Source organism: Planococcus citri, chromosome 5, assembly GCF_950023065.1.
Source record: "Planococcus citri chromosome 5, ihPlaCitr1.1, whole genome shotgun sequence".
NCBI lineage: Eukaryota > Metazoa > Arthropoda > Insecta > Hemiptera > Pseudococcidae > Planococcus > Planococcus citri.
Window position 1 is genome coordinate 11,061,033 of NC_088681.1, and position 18,119 is coordinate 11,079,151.

At 32.9% G+C, this 18,119-nt stretch overlaps 1 protein-coding gene across 2 annotated transcripts in view; it reads right to left on the reverse strand.

Moving 5' to 3' along the window:
* Positions 1 to 17,113, reverse strand: part of heca (headcase) — a 244,899-nt gene extending 227,786 nt beyond the window's left edge. For both annotated transcript variants that reach the window (XM_065365223.1, XM_065365222.1), the window contains exon 1: positions 15,722 to 17,113. In XM_065365223.1, the coding sequence (XP_065221295.1) occupies positions 15,722 to 16,530 (809 nt within the window). In that variant the 5' untranslated portion in view covers positions 16,531 to 17,113. The remainder of the gene's footprint in view (positions 1 to 15,721) is intronic.
* Positions 17,114 to 18,119: the final 1,006 nt, after the last annotated feature.

Sequence of the window (18,119 nt, forward strand, 5' to 3'; positions counted from 1 at the left end):
GGATCTTCCAAAAGCGACCAAAACTTTCAAAACTTGTGGTTGAGTGGTACGAATAAATCTGAAAGCTTGAAAATCATAAGATTTTAACCGAGATCGAGTACGAGTAAAAAATGATCAAATTTTTTCCATTGAATTACCTATTTCATAGTAAAAGTTATCATGTAATTGTTTATTTAAGCAATGCACACAGTAGTTTGGTATTCGAAATATTAAATGATTCAGTGAACTTTTATCTGATTTATCATAAATGACACGAGAGTGTTTTAGATTCATTTTTTTTTATGCCCGACTAATTTCAGTGATAATTTTTTTTTTGAATTAACAATTTTACGAAAATGTTGAGTGTCGTTTAACGTGCTCATGACTCACAATGAAACATAATTTTATAATTACTCGTATTTATTAATTTATTTTTTGCTGCGCAGCGTACAGTTTTCTAATCTAAAAATTTTTCGAAATTTTTTTTCGGTGTTTTTAATGAGCAGATTATAGCTTTTTTGGTTATTTTCCTGAAGATAACATAATAGAAGCTGTATTTCAATTCGAAACTCTCAACTCTTCGATGCTCAATATCAAAGTATCTTTTTTTAGCCGATAATAATTGTTATGAAGTCCTATTTAATACCTCGCTTGTTAAAAATTGTAAAAATTTTTGCGTTTCCAAAAATTTACTAGTAATTTTTGCTGTTTAGCAAAATAGCTAAAAATCAGTCTCGCTTCATACCACAAGTTCGATTTTTGGCCAGAAACTGCAAAAATTGTCAAAAAAAATTGCTTTTTTTAAAAGCTGCAAAATAGTCCAACTTTTTAAAATTGAAACCAAAACATTTCAATGCGACATGTTCTGGCTTTTTTTGATCATTTTCCTCAACAATTTTCACGTTTTTCTATTTTTCATCCTTTTTTCAAGCTTTTTTGATTATTTTCCTGAAGCTATTTCAAATTCGAAACTCTCAACTCTTCGATGCCCAATATCCATAATCCATATGGCAAGAGTGTCACACAATTGCACTTCTGGCTCATCTAGAAACGTGAACTTCAAAATCACACCATAATCGATAAGCTCTTTTCGGGCCGATAAAAAAAGCCTTGCTATGTAACAAATTGGCACATATTGCGAAGTACTTCGTATACGTTGAATTACTGGTGAGAACATATCGACGATGACGCCTCTTTAAATTAATTTTTTCTTCGCAGCTGCGATTTATTTTGAATTTTTTTTCCCAACTTGTGTCTTCTTGTTAATGCTCGTCGGTTCTGTATCGTTTCCGGTAAGCGTAAATGTGTTAGTAATTTTAAGAACGGTGATTATTCTCGTGTACTTAGAACAGACTCTACAGTGCGCCTATTGCAACATGAAAATATTATTTATCGTTAGGAAATTTCGAGAGATTCGACATGACGTCATAAAAATACAGAGTTATAATAACAAGCACCTGGTTCTTGGAATGAATTTTATACCTATTTTGATAATAATTGAAGAAATAGAAAGACGTCCATTGATTAAGAGATGTGGGTGGGGATTTATGAATTTTTTTCACCTCGGCAGATCTGGATAGAAAATTGAAATTTGGCTGCAATGGATAAATATTTTCCCAATTTGCAAACTGAACGAGCTAAGAATAGATCTAGAAGAGAAGATTGTATCTTGAAAAATAATCAGAAAAATTGATAGTTCGATTCAGAATGAACCAAGCTACCTCTTCCAAGAATATTTTATCTATATACTAAAAACCGACGCGACGAGACGATTGCAACAATGTTGTCTTCAGCATCAAGCAGAACCCAAATAATAAAGAAATTAATTAACATCCAAATCACCTATAAAATTTACTCGGCAATCAATTTCACGTTGAATTTACGGTTACCTTACCTATTTGTATTAATAAATAGTCGAGGGTGAGGGGCGAAGGGTGGAGCGAGAAGACGACCACCATCAAAATTACCATTTGTCGGCGAAAAAAAACATAAAAAAGTAGTATTATTTAGCATAATATTATAAAAAAGAAGACTAGAAGAATCATTATGTCACTTGTACAAATGTAGGTAATGTTGTACAACATTGAACATAGTACAAGAGAGTCGCGAGCCAAGCTACTCTGATTCTGATGATTCTCTTCTTTTTAAACTATACGCCTAAATATATACTTCCTTTTTTTATTACCGATGAAGAAGAAACAAAACTAGTTTTCAATTCGCGTCAACTTGCCAGAAAAATAAGTAATTAACAATCGCGCGATATTGACGATGATGATGCTGTGGAGCTCTATATACAAAAAAAATTTAGCGTAAAAACACCGACAAAATATATAAAAGCGGTGACCATCGCGCGAACATGGCAACGATGAAATTCTCCATTTTTAGCATTTTTAAATACCTACACTACCTACATTTAACTCTCGGGAGAATAAATAAAATGAAAAAGAAGGCCGAGTTCGATAATGGTTATAAGATCAAAGTTGACCCATATAAATTTGCGATATGATTATAAAATTGACTTATTCAATTGAAAACAACTCGTTTCATCTTCCCTTTTAGTTGACCTATTAATATAATTGTTCGCTAGATCGAGAAGTTGAATCGAAATCGAATCTATGATTTTTCATTCTCAATCGGAAGATCTTTGGTGAAGATGAGTGCAGATAATGTTCTATTTTTAGTGGAATATGACTTTCCCTGTCAGTGTCTTTTATCAGTTTCCTAGATCGATATTTTCTGAAAATTTTGAAAAAATTCATCTTTTGTCCATCAATTTCTAATTTGGTCGAGTTGAGAAGCTTGAATTTATCACCATTTTCAGCCAAAAGATTCATCAAACGAAGAAATTGCAATAGAAATGAGTAACGAAAAAACAATACGAGTAATATTCGAAATTGACTCTTGGAGAAATTTTTGGTAAGTAATTTATTTTGAATTCATGAAAAATAATCACCAAATAATGATGAAAACGAGAATGATTACGAATTTTTGGAAAAAGAGTTTGACAAATTTGGCAGAACGTAGGACCTTACGTAAGGTAATTAAGAGCCTAAAAAGATCTTTTTATCCAAATTCTGTTGGAAAAAAAAACGACTTTTGGACAATTTTTGGAAAAATGCGAGACTTTTTGAAACTTTTTGAAACAACAGCAATTTTTGGTCAATTTGATAAAAACCAAAAATTCTTGTCAAAAAACATGACTTTGAATAATCTAGTAATTAAAAACACCCCCCCCCCCAAAAAAAAACAAAAAAAAAGGTTTTTTTTGACAATTTATGGCAAAAAATGAAACAACAGCAATTTTTGGTCAATTTGATAAAAACCAAAAATTCTTGTCAAAAAACATGACTTTGAATAATCTAGTAATTAAAAACACCCCCCCCCCCAAAAAAAAAACAAAAAAAACCTCAATTTATGGCAAAAAAGCTAGACTTTTGAAATATTTGTCAAAAAAAGGAGACTTTTTGGAATTTCCTGCCAAAATACGACAATCCTTGGCCATTCTTTTGAAAAGTGAACACTTGAGTGAATTTTTGAAAAACGAGAATTTTTGACGGTCATTTTTGGCAAAAGCTGGGCAATTTTGGTGACGTTGTAATGATGGAAAAAAGCTGGACACGACCAGCAATTTTGGTTGAAAAAGTACAACTTTTTGACAATTTTGGCAAAGCAAAGCACTTTTTGGCAATATCGGTAAAAGCAGGAATTTTTTTGAAAATTTAAGCAAAAATAAGATTTTTTTGTCAGTTTGATTAAAAACGAGACTTCATTTGGTAACTTTTCCAATTGAAAAATGGAAAAAGTCAGGACATTAGCATTGCCATTTTGTCAGAAAAAAATAGGCTTTTTGGGATAGACAAAAAAAAAATAGCAAAAATAGAACTTCTTTGGCAATTAGGGCGGAAATAGAACTTTATTCGACAACTTTTTTAATTAAAAAAATTGAAAAATCAGCCCACGACTTACACTTTCTTTGAACGCTTGTTTGAAAATTTTGTCTAAGCACCGCAGTTTTTAGAAAAAATTGAGACTTTTGGCAAAAATTAATAAGATTTCTGGATAATTTTTTGGGAAAAAACATTTTGTTTCCATATTGGATTTTTGCCAAATTTCCAGGTATTTACCTATCCTGACGTTTCATGAATGGCAAAATTCCTTCAATTTTCTCTGTTTCACACCCTGTAGAACATTTCCTTCTTCTTTCATCTTTCATTTCACAGTTCCAACACATCCAGTAGCACACCGCAAATAAATCGCGTAATATAGTAGGTATAAAACTACAATAGAGATAAGCCACGAATATTTTGGGTACATCAATTCATCATAAATACAGTACGAGACGAACACAGCAACAGACCTGACTCGCCTCAAGGCGTTCACACCACGTTCTCGTAATGTCTTCCTTCTACTCGTGCACGTCTCCGAGAGTCCCACATACACTACACACTACACGTAATAAGGATCGAATAACAATACCTATAGTATTATACCTCCCATCATCCATCAAGCAAATAAAAAAAAAAAAATACGATATGTACGATTAATCGTATACCCAGACCTACGTCTACTTGAGACCGCATCGAACGTCTGATTTTCGATCATCGGGGGCCATGCACACATCATTTGACCTAATTACCGATCGAATGGTACCTACTTTAACAATAGAAAGACCTATGTTAATGAGTACCAATACCCAACGAGTATTTTAACAAACAACCAGCGCACACGTCCGGACATTGCGTTTGCATCGTCGTGTCGTGTCGATGTCGTTCGAATTATACCACATAAATATATTATTATAACACTATTAAATAAGTACGATACGAGGAATCGATCAGAATTACAAATTACACAGTACAGATAGGTACATACGAAGTAGGTACGAAGACGTAACAGTAAAAATGATCGAGCTCCAGTTCGAACTGCTCGATGCTCGTGCACCTCGTCATTACGTAAGTAGGGTGATCGAATACCACCTATTAATATTTCCATTTCGACTACAACGACAACTACAACGATGACGACCATTAATGAAAACAAATACTTATCTACAGACGACAAATCGAGAAAGAAACAGAACACAGAGAAACAATATAAGAGAATCTAAAAAAAGGTATAATTTTTCTCGTCTTCGAGTACCTACCTTACCTAGTAACCCACGTATATGTCTGGTCGGTGTTCTTATTATTGGTATGTATTATCTTAACAGAATACAAAAGCCACGCGATCGTTATGATTCAATCTCGAGATCTATACGATAGGTAACGGGTAATTACATCACGAATAACGAAAATTTTTTTTCATTGTCAGACTTTACTTACGTAACACGAAGGCGATACCTTTTTTCAAATTTTTCGTCTTATGTACGAGTACACAGGTACAAAACACTCGATATACCTAGTTACCTATCTATAATCGTTTAAATAGGCGTCATTTTCATCTCGATATTGAAAGTAATAGGTAATAATAAGAGTACGTAGACAGCAGACGTGGGTACGCAATCTCTTTATTTCGCGTCTGTTTCAAAGAAGCACACCGGTAATTGGACAATTGGACATCGGTATTGTATCGTACTACCTGTACTGGTCCATATTCGGGCGCCATTTATATCAGTCAAGGTATATTATAGTGAGACAAGGTGTTCCGAGAATTCATCAAACAGCCAATGGACGAAAATGACGAGAGATTATTCGATAAAGAACAAAATTAGGTACATTAAAACAATATCAAAAAATATAAATAAACACGAAAATTGAAAAATATTTCTCTGAAATTCTGAAAATCTACTGAAATGCTCAAAAGTTGAAACCTTATAATATGAAATACTTTTAGTTGCAAAAAGTGAACATTTAATAATGATAATGAACCAAAAAATTTCAATAAGAAAACTAGCCACCTATGCGGATAATATTCTAAAAAAGAGGAAAATTTTCAAAAACTAACAAAATCATGAAAAAATTTTTCTGAAATGAAAAATCGAAGAATTTTCATGACATAAAGGCAAAAAATTCATAATTTCAAAAATATTTACATTTTCTCTTCAAGAGTATATCCAATTTTTTTTCATTGTTTTGAATAAAATTTTTCGTTTTTTTTTGTGTGTTTTAAACAGAAAATTTTCAATTTATTTCATCAAAAAAAATAATGAAAAAACAAAAGAAGATCAAAATTATTTCAGCATCACGTCTTCCAAGACAATCAACAAAAGTGCACATTTTCTCTTCAAAAGTTTAATGATGTCCAATTTTTTTCATTTTTTGGATTTTTTTGTGCTTTGAACAAAAAATTTTCAATTTATTTCATTAAAAAAAAAAAAAAAAAAAAATCTCAAAATCATCACTCATTATTACTTCCAAGACAATCGACAAAAGTGCAACAAAAAATGATAGGCTAATAAATAAATCGAGGACTACAAAAATTATTTTCAATTTGCTCTTTCACTTGTGTGTCTAAAAACACAGAATTTGGAAATTTGAAGCGAAAAATAAACTACTTTCCTAGAAAAATGGACTATTTTGGTGAAGCAAACCAATCTGCCTGCTAAGAAAAAAACTGTGGAGCATGAAATTTATTCAACTCGCAAAAAAGAGAATCCCTTTCAAGTTTAATTTTTTAATATGCCCAAAAAACAGGACAAATAATGCAGAAGCAGGAAAAACAGAACTTTCAGAAAGTGTTTTAATTTGGGACAGGGCAAGAGCAGGGAAACAGGTCGGCTCAAAATTTATTTGAGACAAAATTCTGAATTTTAATATTTTTTAAAAAACGAAAAAAATAAATAAAAAACATAAAGTTTCAGAAAACTAGAACTTTTTTGGCAGGAAGGGGGAATTTGACAAAAAAGTAAGATATTAGACACGAAATTCGTTTGTACGTTTCATATGAAGAGGGGAGAAGAAGGAAGTGGGCTCGAAATTTGCTCAAGACAAAAGTTTTATGTGTTCAAAAACCACAAAAATAAACTAGAAAAAAATGGGGGAAAAAATGAAATTTCAGAGTTCGGTTTAAAAAATGTTGAAAAGCGGGACATTTTTTGAAATTTAGACAAGAAAGCGAGAGAAATTGGATACAAAATTCGTTCAAAGGATTCAACAGGGGGGGGGGGGTTGAAACTTCGAAATGCTCAAGTAGAACAAGAAACTTTTTTTTTCAATTCAAATTTTGAAAGAGAAATCGAATAAATGAAAAATTTTAGTAAAGAAAATTGGAAAAAAGAACTAATCGCAATTTCATCCAAAAATCAGGAATTTTAATGAGGATTCATTTCGAATGTTTTTTGAGAGGTGGGAGGGAGAAGGTCCAATGAAAATTTATTCTAGTCAAAATTTTTATAGGTACTTTGAGCTAGAAAATATATGAAAACAAAATTAAAATTATGAATACAGAAGAGAAATCTCGAATGAAAAGTTTCAGTTTGATTGAGAAAATGAAAAGAAGCGCAACCTATTGCAATTTAGATAAAAATCGGAACTTGAGTTGTAAAATTTTGTAAAAAGAAAAACAACAGGCTTTCAACAAGAAATAATTTCAATCTTTTTTTTGATAGGGGAGGGGGACGTCCAACCAGAATTTATTCAAGTTAAATAATAGCGGTATGTTTTCAAAGAGAACTAGAAACATTGTAAACAAAATTTTAAAACTCTGAAATGAAAAGAGAATTTGAAAATGGAAAATTTCCGTTTGAATGAGAAAATGGAAAACACAGGATTATCAACAGGAGATCGTTTCAATAATGTGTTTTTTTTGGAGGTGTGAAGGGGGGAGGAGTACGTGGGCGATGAGGTCCATTCAAATTGTTTTCATTTCCAAACAGAACTAGAAAGAAAAAAAATTCAAAATTCTGAAAAAAAAAGAAAATAAAGGTAAAAGAAAAATTTTACATAATTTTAATCAAAAGAAAATATGGAAAAACAAAAATTTTTGCGATTCTAGCAGAAAAGTGGAATTTTCTTGGCAAATTCTACGAAAAAAAAAATGATTTTCAAAAGAATATGATTTTAGGGAAGAGAAGGGAAAAAAGTCCAGTGAGAATTTACTCGATCAAAATGCTTCTGCTTCCGTAAAAAACCAGAAAAAAGTGAAAAAATCAGATCAACTACTCGGTAAATTTCTGAAAAAATTCATTTTGAAAAAAGCATGATTTTTTTGCAATCTTAGCACAACAGCAAAACTTTTTCACAATTTTGGTAAAAAAAAAATCAGGGACATTGAACAGTGGACATCCTGTGACCAAATAGAGAAAAAGTAATTGAATTTCAAGAATTTTTTTCAATAGGATGTTTCATTCGATCATGAATTTTCATATTTAGGCACAAAAGTGGAAAACTATTCGGCTTGTTCTCGAGTAAAACAGGAAGTGGCTACAAGAAAAAAAAAACGTTTCTACGAACCACGTAATTGTGCTTTAAAAATATGATTTTTTGTAACCTACATTTTCGTACCTACGAATGTATTTTTTACGCTTAAAACATCCTGTACAATTTACGAGTAGTACCTACACTTTTTCCATGTGAATTTTTCAAAAAAAAATAAGGCTCGAAGAATGGAATACCTCAAGTCGTGATTAGGGCAGAAAAAAATACTTACATCGTAGAAGGAACTCGACTTGAATTTTAAACAATTTTCAAGTTTACCTTTCATTCAGTTTCATTCGATCATAATTCATCATCAAGAATGCCTCTTGAAATTCGTCAACTTTCCTAATCAAAAATAAGAAACGACGAGTGATCCTTCGACAAGATCGCTAAACCATCCCTTTCGCATGTCTGGACCAAACTACCTCCAAACTTCATCACAACTTTCAACTTTGAAAAATGAAAAAAAATTCCAATCGATTATCTGATTTTTTTCATAACCTGATCAAACACTGGACATCTTCCATTCCTTAGAACTTTCCGAACACACTGTATACCAACCAACGTACGTAGGTAAGTACTTGAACATCTATTTATATAACCATTGTTTCTCATCGTTCTCTCGCACCTAAACCTTAACGAGTATATAATTTTTATAGCATTATCGTTATCGTAGCTGGCGATCTAATTTATTAAAAAATATTAACGCCTCGTTCGCGTGGACACAGGTATTTCGCAGTCGAAGCTCGCTGACCATTTCGGCCACCGCGATAGCAATAATTTCTTTGAGGTTATCCTGCAATCGACAGACTCTATAATATGGCTGGAAAAACTAACACTCTTCAACTACTAAGTAGTAAGTAATAACCCAAGGATATCGAAGACGCTTCGCGTAAAAATTTTCACGCTATATTAGCACGTCCTCCTCTCACCATCATCGTCGCATCTCTTCTCTCCTCTTTACTATAGGTATCTACACTTCGTTTATTTTTACAAACCGAATTACACGCGGTAATTAGCGAGTACGAGTATTTACTTAACTTGTATATATCTTATGTACATTGTTGTGTAGGTATATAGGTACAATACATATACACGTAGCAACAATGTATCATATTTTTTTCTCTCCAACACACACATTATAAGACAATTCATTGTACCTACTACGTGGCGCTCTCCTCGTCGTCTGGAGCCAGGCACAGGCGTTCGGGTAAACAATGATTAATGACACGAGTCTTCTTAAACAGACTTTAAAAAATTACCGCGCGTACTAAAACATAACAAGTACCGTGACATGTGTCGATGAATTCGTTTCAAACTTGACTGCCCTGTGCCCTCCTCTCCCTCCCCCTCACTCACTCACTCTTGATCTCATAGGCCGATATTATGTGTATGTACTTTGTACGTGTATTATTACGAATGATTTCTCTATCGAAAGCACATGTACCTCTGTATCTACTCGTAGGTATAGGTAAATACATTATTAAAGCCAGGTACACACACGCAGGTGGAATATTTCCGCCATCAGAGCCTCAAGAAAAAGCACAATGTTAGAATAACATCATCATGTTAAAATATGAGCACTGCTCAAAACTATCAACAGAAGCATGGTCATATCTTACTCGTAATACGCAAGCACGTGTTAATTATTCGCTAACTATTGGGTTATCAAGTTAAACGAGCGGTTAATTTGATTCCTGCAATATCTATCTTCAGACACTTCCGGAAAAGTCAACTTGCACGAAAAAGTGAGTGAAAGAAATAAAAAAATATCAACGTAGATTTTTTTGAGCAAGAGGTCATTCTGAAAAAAAGACCAAAAACTACATGGAATACTGATTTTACTTCAAAATGACAAAAAATTGTGATATTTATTCATTTTGCAACTCTCATTAAACATTTATTAAAAAGAAAAAAAAAAGAAAAAAAACCTAAATAAATAGAAAAAAATTGACAGAACGACAAAAGAAGAATATAATGAAAACCAGTTCTCATAGCACCATTTTTTATATTTAAAAAAATTGTCAAAAAACTCAAAAGTTAATCAAATATTTTTAAAAAGTAAAAAGAAGATGATAAGTATATTAAAAAAATCATTTTTTTCTCAAGTAGAACAAATAATTTTTTAATTGAAGAAATTTTTGGTTTTAAAAACATTATCAGTCTTACAGAGAAAAAAAAACTTGAAAAAAAGGGGGAAAGTGAGGAACAGGTACAAAAAATCATAATGCAAATTCATCATGCAAACTTTTTCATTTATATTTGCGAAAAAAAATTCCAACAAATATGCTATATTTTTAAAAAAAAATATTGTGAAACTAATTTTTCAAAAAGTCGTGTTTTCGTCAATTTTTTCAATTTTTGAAAAGATAAATATTTCAGCTACGAGTATTTTTGATAAAAAAAAAATCAAGAGAAAAATTCCAAAAAAATATTTTTTCACATTTTCTGAAAATTGACTCCATTTGAAAATATTCAAGACGATTTTCCATGTTTGAAAAATGTTCACAATCCTATTTATTTCAATTTTTTTTTTAACGAACTCGAGTAATGCATAACTTGAGCTTGGCTGGCTCACCCATAAGACGAAATTTCATTCATATAAGAAAATCAAAGACAACAAGAAAGGGGCACTTGAAAAAGTGAAAAATGGATGCTGAAGACTTGATAATACATCGCTTAAATTTTCTCAGAGAGAAAAAATAGGCTACATAGATTTTTTTCGTTACGATTTCGAAAACAGTAGAAAATCATGTTCAATTAACAAAATTTCATTTTTAATATCCCACTACCCCTCAAAAAATTCAAACCAGGGAAGAATCATCAGAAAATGGCCAAATCAAAATCTGAAAATTTCATCCACATGAACATAATAATATTAACAACCACCACAAGCACTGGGCACTTGGACAGCACTGTTCATTTTTTTTCCTTCCTTACAAAACTCACGAATAACCACTAATAGGTATATGGTTTTATGACGCTGGTCATAAAAAAATCAAAAATAGTCGTCAAAATTGATAATTTACGACTAGGTGCGTATTATTGTTATTTTTTTCTTCACGGTGTGACTTTCATGGTAACCTTTTGAGAAAATGCGTACAGCACGTCGCTCGTTATACCTTTTCCACTACATGAAAAATAACATCGATCAGTCCAACTCGTAAAACTGAAATCTTTTTTTCAAAATTATTTTATATTTTTCGTCATTAAAAAAAAAAAAAAAAAAGGAGGAGGAGGAAGTTTTTACACAACCTTCTAATCGATGCCACAATTTTTACGACTTTTCAAATTCGGTATTTTAAAACCAAAAAAAAAAAAAAAAAAAAAATACTGAAAATGATTAAATTAGGTAATTGAGAATTTAATTGATTTAATGTCTTTTAAAATTCAAAACTGAGTTTATTTCACACTATTTTGAAATTTTTACTGCAAAAAAAAAATATTATGAGAACAGAAGAATTTAATTAAAATTATAAAATCATGAGAAATGTGATCCGAAACCTCCACAACCAAAATTTCAGCTGCCCAAATTAATTTTTCGATTACTTTCGCGAATCTTCACGAATCCAAAATAATTACTTAAGCATTTCGGTAATTTTATAAAAGTACCAAAAAAAAAATCAAAAATGATTACCGAAATTAATTCCCCTAAACCGCATTTCACAATTTCTGGTCATTTTAAACCCTCCAGCACGATTTTCTATCTCTTCATAATCCTTAAATTTTTCCAAAGGTCGCAAAAAACAGAGCTCGTGTGTACTAAAAAAAAATGTAAATTTAGTAACAAGAAAAGCTAGAAGAAGTGATCAAAAAGTATTAGTCAGCAAAGAAGTGACAAAACACGAGTAAAAACAATTTTAAATGCGGGAAAAAATTACCAAAAAAACAAGAACTTCTTGTAGTAGGTATTTAATTACATAAAATATAAAAATTGAACTCGATAGAAATTTGCACAATTTTAGCAAAAAACAGGACTTTTGCAACTTTTTGATAAAAAAGCTAGATTTTTAGGTAATTTTATTGGCAGCGAAGTGAAAACTTTTGCAATTTCAAGCAAAATGCAAGATCTTTGACAATTTCAGCGAAAGAAAAAGCTCTTTTAGCGATTTCCGGCAAAAATTCGACACATCAGAACAATTTCTAGAAAAGAGTGACATTTTCTTAAAATTTTTCTATACAAAAAACCACAATTTTCAACGATTTTGGACAAAAAACAAGGCTTTTGGAAAATTTAGACAAAACGGGAGACTTTTTAGCGATTTCGAGCAAAAAACAAGACTTTCGACAATTTCAACAATTGCTGGCAAAAAAAATTCGCATTGAGTCAATTTTCAAAAAAGAATGCCCTTCTTGGAGATTTTTGCGAAAAACCATCAATTTTAACAATTTATGGCAAAAAAACAAGACTATGGCGTAATTTTAGAAAAAAAAGAGAAATTTGGTAGCAATTTTGCTGAAAAGTGGAAACTTCTGCTAAAAATAAAGACTTCGATAATTTTAGCAAAAAGCAAGACTATATGCCAATTATTGGCAAAAAAAGTTGAACTCGCAATTTGGCACCGTGGTTTAGTAATTTTTGGCAAAAATACTCAACTTTTGAGTACATATTATTTTTGTGGAAAAAGTGAAATTTTGCAAAAATCAAATTTTTTGTCAATTTTTTGCACACAGCCAGACTTTTTCGGCACTTATTGGCAAAAAAGATACATTTTCGATGCTTTTTTCCAATTACTATCTTCTCAATTTCTGACAATTCTTGGTAAAAAAAAAAAGCAAAACTTTAGGATATTTTTTGGAAAAAAATTAAACTTTTCGGAATTCGAGGCGAAAAACCACAATTTTTAGCAATATTGAGCAAGAAATGAGATTTGTAAGCAACTTTGAGAATGGCGAGATTTGTCCTTAAGGAACTAGCGAAGAGATTTAGAAGAATTGGATTTTTGAATTGAAAAAAAATTATAAAAGGTAATTCGAGTGACCAACATTTTTTTTCTTTTTTTTTTACATAGGTATCACAATTTTGATAAAAAAATGTGGTTCACATTTAAAAAAAATTAAAACCTGATAACTTTACAGAAAAAAAGACGTCTAAATGATTCTAAAATTCTTCGAGAGGACTCATTTCAAGCAAACTTGCATTAAAAATAAGTTTAAAAAATACAATTTTTTGAAAAATTTCGCAATTTATGCCATAAAAGCGTGGACTAAGGTAACATTTTAAAAAAATTCAGCGAGAAACCTGCGCTTATAAAACTGAAAAAACAATTTCATAATCAGGTATCTTGTAAAATTGTTTTCCAAAAACAGCAATACGTAATTTTTTTGGCAAATTTCGATAATAAGTATTGGTGCTTCTTCAAACATAATTAATTACCAAGCAGATGTAATCAAGGCTCGTACTCAATCCCCTCCATCTTCGCCCCTTAAAAAAAACTAAAACAGTCTCAAACACTAAAAAATGTTTACAACGTTGTAAAAAAAAATTGCAAAGTGACGAAAACAGTGTTATTTTGATGCAACAATGAATCACAAAACAGAACACTACAATTGCATTGAAAACCAAAAAAACATCAATATCCAATCTCAATTCAAGGTATATGTATAGTTCAAAAAAAAAATCACGAGGAAATATTACTCGTATAAGGAAGTAGAATTTTTCAGTTCCATAAATTAATTTTTTTAAATATTGGAGAAAAATACGTACATTTCCCCCTAAAGATGCCATGATACTGTACAACTGCAGAAGGTGTTCTCAATTTTTTCAAAAAAAAACTTTTGGTGATTTGGCTTCTAAAAAAATCTGAGTGGGAGATTTTTACCATGCCACATTACCTCATTTTCTCATTTCGAAATTTTTCCTTCAAAAAATAATTGTTTCATCGATATTTTCAAATTTTGACTCAATTTTTTTTTTAAAAAAATGAGAACTTTTAGTAATTTGGCTTCTAAAAAAATCCTAGTAGGAGATTTTTACCCTGCCACATTACCTTATTTTCACATTTCAAAACTTTTCTTTCAAAAAATAATTTTTTCATCAATTTTCTCAATTTTTACAGAATTCTCAATATTTATTAGCAATTCACCCATCATCTCGTTAATATTCGACACATCCGAGAAAAATGTCCCCAAACAGCCCAAGCCTCTCAATCAAGACATTCTCTCTCTAAAATCACCCTCACACATTAACCTCGTTCCAATTCCTGAAATTCCACCCAACTTGCGGAATCCACTTCAATCCATCGCAGGTAAACTTCCTCCACTTCAGATATCGAAATTCAAATCATCCACACACCTTTTTCAAAAAAAAAAAAAAGGCCGGAAAAGAACCCACTCGTGTTAGTTTGACATGTACCTCGACACTTACATCATTTCCCACACCCATCATCATCATCAACACAACAGCACACAGCACCATGAACCCAAGAAAAGGTACCTACTCACTCGACTATAGGAAAAACTCACCCTACTCAAGCCTTCCATCGGGTCCGAAAAAATCAACAACACCACTAATAAAACAAAATCGACCATAATATACTATAATTCAATTACCATCTCGACAACACCATACCTCGTATTTTCAGGCAAGGAACCAACAACCAACAAGCCGGCAAAACAATAGACTGTTAAGAAACTCGTACGTACTCAATTAGCGATATCCGATTGCCCAACATCGTACACAAAACACAACCAATCCCTTGGTGCCTGATGGAAACCCCATATACTCGTAGAAAATATACCTGCTTATACTATACATTATGTAGCATTACACATATACTCGTAAAAATAAAACCCCTGCTGTCGTAACACACACAGTGAGGACAATACGAGGGATACAAAGGAGGTCCAAAAAAAAAAAAAAAAGAAGAGATGCATTCCTGCCCATAGAATAAAATTTCAAATCCGTATATTATCCTATAATACGTTCTGTTCCTTTTTTTTTTTCGGTGGGTATCGCGACCTATCAGATTCTGAGAACTGGTTTTTTCCTCTTATTTTTTTCTCAAATCGTCTCCTCTTTTCTATTCGGAGCACAACCGTCCACCGTCCACCGTCCACGAGAAAGATTTCGGGATTAATTTATTTAAAAATGCTAACAGGTATCTTTACGCCAACGTGCCACGATTGTGTAAGTTGTGCACCGACATCGAACACAGAGAAGAAAAAAAACCACAACCGAAGTAGGTAGCTATTCTAAAAATTCAACAAAATACGTAAAAAACCGTCTTCGAACGCCAAAACTTAATAAATACGTAGGTTGGTTAGCTGTATTCATTTTGTAGATAGAGATACGTCTTTCTTGGTACAGCTAGAATTGGTAATTTATTACAACGACGTACTCGTACGTATTTTATAATGAAAGATAATATATGTGAAATACTACTCACGGATCAGGCTTCTTCTTTTTCTTTCCCGAGCCGATGATTCCTGGTAAAGGTAACGTAGGTGAGATGCTATTCGAAGACGTCGAAGGCGACGATGAAGATCCATTTGATCCATTCGACGATGAAATGCTGACAGTCCTGGCTCTTAATTCGATCGGTGTGAGAACATTGTCGATATTTTGACGATTGCCCATCGTTCCATTGGTACCATTTATGCCTCCTCCGCCACCATTAATCTGCATATTGTACGAATTACCATTGCTGAACGCTGCTGACATGGCGATAGTTGGCCTGTTATTTTGACGTCGTTTCTTTTTCTTTTTATCCGCCTCCGAGGCAGTGATATGGCATCCGTTTGTGGCAATGGTGGTCATCGGACTCCAGTCCAAGTCTTTGCGAATGAATCCTCGGCCACAGAGACAATTGCAAGCGCGGAAGGCCAAATCGTATCCTTTTTTCGTCCACAGATTTTGCTGGCGTTGTTTATCCGACCAGGATCGAGCTCTTCCGCAGGATTTCAAGTACGTCAGGATGTTCTGCTCCCAATGCTCGAAGCATTCCTTGTGCATGTATTTGCTCATCGGGCAGTGGTCGTTGTTGCACAATACTTTGACCACGTCGTTGGTATTGTTCATGAAAATCGGCTCCTTGTTTCGCAGACATTCCGATGTCGGCACGCAACACGTGGTTATAGTCGGCTCGCCGGCGTGATTCTCCGTACCAACTACCGGGTCTAGTGTTAAGCCTTGAATATCTGGTAATATAGTCGAACAGCCATCTAACGATACCGAATTATTACGTCGAGGTGCCATTTTTCACGTCTTCAGTAATTTTCTTCTTCCAACACACGTCAAATTACGTACTTCTCGAACACGATCAATTCTATCTTACGAACGATTTCGCGATACAATCCATCTAAACGAACATAGAGAGAAAAAAAAACGAGTTCGAAGTTAACAAAAACTCTCTCAAAAATAATAAAATATTTATATAACACCGTTAGAAAAAAAAATACAGAAAAATCTTCCAAAAAAAATACAGTTGAAAAAAAAAATTGACGTAAAAAAATAATCGAGTCAAAATAATTACGAACACCGAAAAAAATTACCAAATTACGAATTATCGACGATTCGATTCCTAAAAAAAAATTTTCCGACCAATTTATTATTCGACGTTTCGGAAAAAAATTTTCTTCACCATGGTTTTTTATCTTCCAAAATATCCGAGAGACTTTTCCGATACCGGCTTTTGCGCGTCGCCAAAGCGCATCTAACCCGCGGTTAACGATTTTATATACCGAATTGCTTTCCCTTTCGTTGACCGAGAATGACTAAAAGTACACACAAACGAGATAGAATGTAGAACCGCCGTCGTTTCTCAGAGTCAAGGACAAGCACCGATGCAGCGTTCCTACCGGCTGATGCGAATACTATCGAGAATTCCAAAACACATCGAAGAGGGGAGAGATCTTCGGCGAGATTCCCTCTACTCTCTCACTCACTCTATAAGGATGGTCTTTGCACCTTTTTTTCGCCTTTTTTTTGCTCGCTATTTTGGGATTTATTTTTTTCTGTTTTTCTCTGTTTTTTTTGTTTCGTTTTCGATACGTTTATACGAGAGAAAATCACTCTCCTTTTTAAATCCTGCAGGATTTTTTGCTTTCTATTTTTAAGGTCTTTTCGCGTGTGAGAGTACGAGGTGGATTTTTGTAAACGCGGGTGTGATTTTTCTCTCGCTTTCTTCTTTTTATTGTCAACTTTGGAAATTCGTTAACAAAAATAAGTACCATGATACCATCTAACTTTGACGTGTTTTTTTCATTTTTTTTTCAAATCTAGAAAAGCAACTGAAAGTTAATTACTACTAACTGGTAAGTTGTTTTTAGTGTGCGTAGCACACTATTGGTTTCGCTTTGAGAAATGAAATTTTATTGGAACTGAATGTTCTCTTAAGCTATCCAACCGTTTTTTGTACCTATTGGACACCATTTGAGAATCATTAAGGCGGAGGGAATAGATTAATTTTCATTCAATTCGGATGGGTAATTGCTGAGTAATTGCAATTTTAGTTCATTATTTTAATGCATTAAATCCTAAAAAAGGGAAAAGGGGACTTGTAGAACACCTGCCGCTCATTGTACCCTGCTATACCCCCAGTCTATTCCATCACCAGCTGTGTTTCATGGTACCCTGTTACACCCCCGGTCTGTTAGCTGTAAATTCCAAGTGGGAGTGGTTTGGTGGGGCGTTTACCAAACAAATATATTATTTTAATGCCCGTACCTTCGTAGTGAATAGGTGGCTGAGTGGATAGGGCATGTAGGTAGGAATAGGAAATTTAGGGACCCAGGTTCGAATCCCCGTGAGGTAAGTAGGTAGGTGACAGATTTTTCGTAGGAAAA